The 6,998-nt window shown below is 23.1% G+C and overlaps 1 protein-coding gene across 1 annotated transcript; it reads left to right on the top strand.

Annotated features, from left to right (window-relative positions):
* Window positions 1-779: 779 nt before the first annotated feature.
* On the top strand, window positions 780-6,337 carry LOC145828789 (uncharacterized). Its single transcript, XM_082936540.1, has 6 exons — window positions 780-1,000; window positions 2,678-2,794; window positions 3,765-3,894; window positions 4,090-4,194; window positions 5,762-6,204; window positions 6,307-6,337. Exons 1-6 carry the CDS (start codon window positions 918-920, stop codon window positions 6,335-6,337), a joined length of 909 nt encoding a protein of 302 aa, XP_082792666.1. The 5' UTR covers window positions 780-917.
* The last annotated feature ends 661 nt before the right edge of the window (window positions 6,338-6,998 follow it).

Raw genomic sequence — 6,998 nt, 5'->3', positions numbered from 1 at the left:
ATGGGTATTATATTAAAAGAGAAAAAAACTATTTTTAAATTACAATCTTGATTTTCAAAAATAATTAAATAAAATGATAAATTACTTATACTTTAAAATATGCATTTAAACTAAAACTAATATGCTTTAAATACTTTTAGATATTACTTAGGCTAAGTAAAGTTTCGACATTCAAAAATTCATGTAAGTTACACCACAAGCTTGTTTTAGTAAGTTAAAATTATATTAATTTATCTTATATAAAAACTAAGAGTAAAAATTCTTACGTGTTAGTAAAAAACAATTTAAATTAAATTTGAAGAAAGGTTTAAGATTGATAGGTACTTATTATTTAAAGTTGTTCAAATGTTATCAGTGCTTTAAGTCAGGGATTTTCAAACTTTGGTCCGCGGACCAAATGCGGCTTGCAAAAGAAAATCTTTGATTTCCGTATTAAATATAAAAACTAAGTTTAGTAATAAGCTTAACTTGTACTTTTTTAAATTTAAATAAAGTTAATCATTTATTTGTTATACTAAAACAACGTTCATTCAAACATTTAATATTTACCAAATATTTATTATCAACTCTGAATCAATGAAAAATTATACGATAAAGTAAGTTTATGATGTCACGTAGTTAGACAAAGCTCAACGAAAAAAATAATGCTGTTCGTTCTCTATACTTGTAACTTTTCGTTGATTTATAGCTATAGATAGTTTCATATGCTAACAAAATCGTTGTTTTATATTTTATTTTATTTTGCAATGAGTAACATAATCTATGCAATAAACACCCTTAATAATTTAAGTAACAAAAAACTGCATGAAAAATTAAAATTAATTTCAGATAACGGTGAAAATAATGGAAGTTTAACAACAAAACAATGGATACCAGATATGTGTTGTTGAAATCGACCTTATAATTCACAAATAAGAATGTGCTGTTTTGGAAAAACAATATCAAGAAGTATTATGAGATGTTGTCCTGATGGAACAATACTGCCTATAGATACTATTTGGTGATCAATTTTTTTCTAAGTTTAAATAAAAGCTATTGATTTCAACATTTTCTTACTGAACACCCTTATACTTTATATACGAGTTTCAATAAATATAAACACTATATCTTTTTATTTGTATTTTAAAAAGTAAGACATGATAAAAGTAAAAGTAATTACCGAGTTTTCTACTTAAGTTTTATTTTTAATTATCAACTTTTTTTTGAAATAAATCATTAAAACTTACTTAGTTTGGTTTTTAAATTTTATTCTATATCTAGTTATAGAAATAAACCATAAGTCTTGAGTAAATTAGCTTTTTAATAAAGAAAATTTAAGTAAAAAATATTGTTTTTTATTTGCGTTAAAGACTAAAATAGTTTCCATACCCAAAACTAAATAAAAACTTTAACTTTGTTTTTGTTAGTAAATTATACATTTTAGACTTATTCAAAGTAAATTTAAAACTTAATTTAGTTCTATTTGTTGTATTTGACTTTAAAAAAAATCTTTTGTTTACATGAAAAAAAACACTAGATAAAAATAGTAGTTTTAATTAAATTTTGTGTTTTAACATACGTTTAAGGTATAAAAACCATTAATATAAGTGTCACACATATCGTTTGGTTTCAAAATATATCTTAGATTTCAATTTAATCTAAATGAAAACTTTTTATTATATATTTTTCGTAAGGGGAGCCTACAAAACGTTTGAAGTCGCTAAAATTAACTTTTTACATACAAAAATATTGATTTTACAGATTTATTTCAACTGTAGACTTTGTTTCCACAGCTTGGTTTATATAACAACTTGTGAAGTTTTAAACTTTAAAATTTAATGAAAATTGTGTAAATTGATGCGACAATTTATACGATGATAGTAGTTTGTTTAATTTATTATGTATCACTGCACGTTTAGCCTGAACAACAAATTTATCTTAAATTTCGATAATCAATGGTTGAGGTTGATATTTAAACCTTAAAATTGAAATTTAGTTACAAACAAACTTTAAAACATTTTACTTGACACTTATGGAAAACAAAGATAAATTTTTAAATTCTTAATGCTAGTATTGTGTTACATTTATTCAATTTACGTAAAGTAAAGCAGTTAAACTACTTATACTTTGTACCTTGTTTATATAAAATTGATTGATGCCAAACTTATTTTCCGTTTGAACAAGATAAAAGTAAAATATAGTTGACATAATGCTCGTGCTGTTTATAATTTTGACAGTAAAATATAAAACATACTTTACTTAAGCAAACATTCTTATTTTAATAAATAAAAATTAGAGAGTAAAATTTGGTAGTTTTCAACAAATATTTACGTTAACATTATCTTAAGTTTTTATCCTTTAAAATTTTAATTAAAGATAATTGAAGTTTGTTTAAATGCACTTTTTTTTTGTCGAAATAAATATAAATTTCCAAAAGCAAGTAATTTACAATACTTAGGTTTAAGTTTTAGATAAATTCAAAACTATCAAAGTTTTTGTAATTTTAAGTATGTTTCTCTCTTTAAAAGTAAGCTTCTTTACTTGCGTTTAGTAGCTTAAAATATATACAGTTGTTAAAGCATTTGCTTTCCTGTAAACGATTTTTACACAAACTATTTTTTAAATTACTGTACTTTTCTTTGTTCATACTTATACTTATCTACACTATAAAACTAGAGTTTATTATCAAAATTTACAGTCGCTGTCATCCACAGTCAATTTGGGTGAGAAAGCAATTAGATGAAATGGCAAATATTGAAAAGCGACAGATCAATATAGTGAAGGAAATCAAAGCTTTGATAACAAAAACCAAAGCGTTAGTTGAACTTTGTTAATCTCTTAGTTTATAACCTTTAAAAAGTTTACAAAGCTCTTTTTCTCACATGTTACACTACTTTCGCGTTTTAGTGGTAAGAAATTTTTATGTAGACCACACTGCCTTGTTGACTGCAATGATATGAAGCAAACGTCGTTTAAAATTTTAAATTTTAGTTAATCATTTTAAATTAAATTCTTAGTCTTAAAGTCAATTTAGTTTCGTTAATGAGCACAAAGATACTTTCAAATAATTTCGATTTAGTAAACTGATTAATATATTTTTATGCACAAGCTTTAGCTTATTTTTTATAATAGTTTTTGAACTTTTAGTTGTCTGTTGTAAATGGTTTATTTTATATTGAACTATACGGTTTTAAAATTTTACAACTAATTCTAAGGAAAGTAAAGTTAAAGCATAAAACTATCTTAATTAGTTTACTCAATCGAATCTATTTACAAATATCTTTGTGCTCATTAACGAACCTAAGATGACTTGTAAAATAAAAGTATATTTTTAAATGATTGACTTAAATTTTTAATCTTATATAGAGTTTTCCTACTTTAATTTTGTAAAAAAAAATACAGTTTTAATATCTTTTTGAATGAGGTAACATTCCATCTTATAGTCTTACTTAAACATTTATCGATACTTTTAGAGCTTAAAAGCACTTGTAAGTTACACACAGTCAGAATAGAACACGATTTTGTATTCTTTGAAATTACAACAAGTACATGTACGCTTAACACTTGTAATATAATTAATTCCTAATACTTCCCACACTTCATTCAGTTATACTTTTGTATGTAATAAATGTATGTGGACAGTTAATTGTAATTATTATACTTCAAGAGTTTTAAAAAAAAACAAAATTCTTAATTTGGAGATAAAACTAAATAAGCAATGACTAAACATTAGACTGAGGCTTAATTTTATTTTAATCAGTTATAAATAATACTGAATTTTTAAGGCACATAATAAATTTACAAGAAGAAATTAAAACATTGGATTCCCAAGCACAGCAACTTTACGAAACTTTTGTTAGAAAAATAAATATTGACATTAATGATTCAACAGAAGCTCAAAATGTTATAAAAATGGTTAGCATTTTACCTTGATTAAAAAAAAAATTAAAATGTTTTTTATTATTATTATTAAAAGCTATGGTTTTTAAAACAGTTTTAAGAAGATTCGAAGGTTGTTATCGGTGAAGAATTTTCTTATACAATTTATATCAAATTAGAATAATGAGAATTGGACTATTTTTCATATAAATCTATTAATAACATAAACAGATTAATTTCAAGTACGGCAACGAAAATAAAATGGAAAACGAAGGTAATCGATTAGAAAAATCACAAATACCTCAAATATCACAGCTGAAAGTTGTTCTCAGAAAGGTTAGCAATAACTATGTACAAAATATGTGAGAAAACAATATTTTTGATTCTTTTTGAAACAATGTTTATGTCACTTTATATCAGAAGACTAAAAAAGCGAATTTGTTCACATCAATGATTGTCTTATTCAATTACTTATATTTTTTCAACTAAAATTTTGCACAACATAATTCAGATAAAATTTCAAAGAGAAAAAAATTATTTTAAAAGATAATAAAATGGATTAAATTATTAATTTTTTTAAAGCTTTTGATATTATAATGCTTAATAAAACTTCTTTTATTTTTCTCTAGCACTGACTTTCGAGTAACATGCAACATAATACGAACATAAATTCATAAAAAATAAAAAATAAAAGTATGTTTACTTTCGCATAATAAACTTAATTAAAACTCTACTCGTAATGCTATCGTTTGTGTTGATTTTTATTAAAAACTAATAAAAACTTCTAACTTAATACAATTATTTTCTTATAGTTACCAATATATTTTTCTTAATTAATGAAAAAATTTACTGCTAATAAATCGTTATTTTTATTGTTTCAACCAAAATAATAGTTAAAGTAATTTTAAAACGCTTTGACGTCTACGTTTCCTTTAGAATTTAGATTAAAATGCTTTGTGGTATAGAACTAACTAAAAAAAACTTAAACTTTATTTGAACCATTGACGCATATTCTAAATTTTGAAGTAATTAATAGTTTGTTTATATGTGTATGTTAACTAAAAGCTGCTATTTTTTTTGCAAAAGTTTTAATAGACCTAACACGCTAAACCTAAAAACGGAAGTGGATTTAGTTAACTTTAACTAATTTCTTTTATTTTATATTATTTAAAATGTTGTATTTTCTACCATTGAATGTTTCTAATAGTTCTAAAACATAAAGTTGTATATAAGTTAGTCTATAGTTTTAACTTTCTGTTGTTTTGTTTTAATTCTATTATATAAATGTGTAAAATGAGATTAAATTAAAAGTATTAATCTAAATATAGTAAGCACTAAAATAATTAAGTTTTCAATGTGCAAATTTTCGGTTAAAAAAAAGTAATTTACGTTTGGCATACAAGTTTCTAAAAATTTACTACAAAAATATGTAGTTCAGAAACTATTGTTAAAAACAAAAACTTTGTTTCGATTTTATTATCACATACGTTAAATGTAAAATCTAAAACAAACCTGTTTCTTATTTAATTTTTTTTTTATTCTTAAAGGTATATACTTTACTAGGAATAAATTTTTCTATAAATATTGCTAAAAAAAAACTATTAAAAGTAAAGAGTTTCAAAATAAACTGCAGAGATGTCTAAGTTTTCATATTTACACTTTACAAACGTGACTTTAAAAATAAATTTTCAGAAAAAATGTTTTATCAATTTTTAAGCGTGGTATATGTAAATTAAAGATTAAAACAAAAACATATTTTTTGTTATACAATGAATAAAGTCTGTTGTGTGGTTTAGAAACATTGTTTACGAAATGTGTTGAAAAAGTAACAGATTTTAAACTATAAAATATCTAAATTTTTAATTAAAAGGCTTAAAATAATTTTAAGATATCTTTGAAACAGGCTAAAAGAAGCGTAAAATTAAGAAATGAAATCAACAAAGTTGAAAGCCTGGTTTTTAAACGTCAATCAATGTTGATAAAAATTTCAGAAAAACACAAAAAACTGATAAATATTACGTTGCTTTTTGAACTGGAAAACAAACTTTTTATGATAACTGAAAACGATCATCAGCTGATTATTCACTTCAGAAATAATTTTGACGAAATTATGACAGATGTTTTGAAGATTGAAAGCTCATTGGCTATTGAATATCCTGAAGCGAAAATTAATGCTGGCTTCCAAGTGAATTATTACACTCAAAGTCTTGAATTTAAGAATCTGAAACTGAAACTGCAGTTTTTCAAAGATAATAAGGATGATTACTTCGAAAACAAAAGCAAAAAGCAGGACTGGAAAAAATTAGTTGTCAAAGATAACTTGTGCAGTTTTAGAAAATGGACAGAGTATTTGAAAAGTTTTGAAACAAATTTAGTTTTATTAAAAAATGAAATTATATCTTACAAAAACAAACTTAAGACAATAAAAATAAAAAATAAATAAAAAAGACAGCAAGCATTGAGAACAAACAAACCTTGAACAATTATATTTTTAGAGAAGTAACGTATGATACGTGTTATTAAACGGTAAAAAGGTTAATATCGAGTAAAAATTTTTATTAAAGCTCTTTTAGTTGATATTTTGTAGTTTGACTTGTTAAAATGCTTCAAGTTAAAAAATAGCTGTAACTACATGTTATTTTGGCCTAAGTGTACTTTTAATTTTAAATTTTTACTGTTTATTAGTTTTATTTCAAACTTAGTGCCTTTTCCATTAAACATTTAAATTTATATCTGCAAATTACACAACAGTTTAAATTATACTAACTTTAAAACAAATTTAGTATCTTATATATTTGGATAGTTGCTTTAACGTATGACCTTATTTACGTTTTCGTTTAATATTGCTTTTTTTGTTTTATTTTTTATGTCTACTAATAGCTATTTCATCACATAATTTAATTGAACTTTTGAAAAAAGAAAAACTCCAAAGCTTTTATGTGTAAACTTTATAGTTAGAAAACTTAGTTCTTGTTTTTTAAGACTTGTAGCATATTAAGCTAAAAAGTCGTTATAAGTTGATAACAACTAAACTATTTAAAGTAAGTTATATCTGTTTTTTAGATCAAAAACAATTTAGTGTGTTTTAATTAAAATAGATTTTAAGCTTATGTTAATTTGTTTATTTGATTTTTCAATTT

The sequence above is a fragment of the Thalia democratica genome, chromosome 2 (genome assembly GCF_965202585.1).
Source record: "Thalia democratica chromosome 2, ktThaDemo2.hap1.1, whole genome shotgun sequence".
In the NCBI taxonomy this organism is placed as follows: domain Eukaryota; kingdom Metazoa; phylum Chordata; class Thaliacea; order Salpida; family Salpidae; genus Thalia; species Thalia democratica.
This window is presented reverse-complemented; position numbering and strand designations above follow the sequence as displayed.

Excerpts from the sequence above, each read along its gene's own strand:
- LOC145828789 (XM_082936540.1), top strand. The coding sequence starts at position 918 with ATGTGCTGTTTTGGAAAAACAATATCAAGAAGTATTATGAGATGTTGT. Across the intron at positions 2,795-3,764 it reads TTGATAACAAAAACCAAAGC|GCACATAATAAATTTACAAG; the intron begins GTTAGTTGAACT and ends TGAATTTTTAAG. Across the intron at positions 6,205-6,306 it reads AGTTTTAGAAAATGGACAGA|ACAGCAAGCATTGAGAACAA; the intron begins GTATTTGAAAAG and ends TAAATAAAAAAG.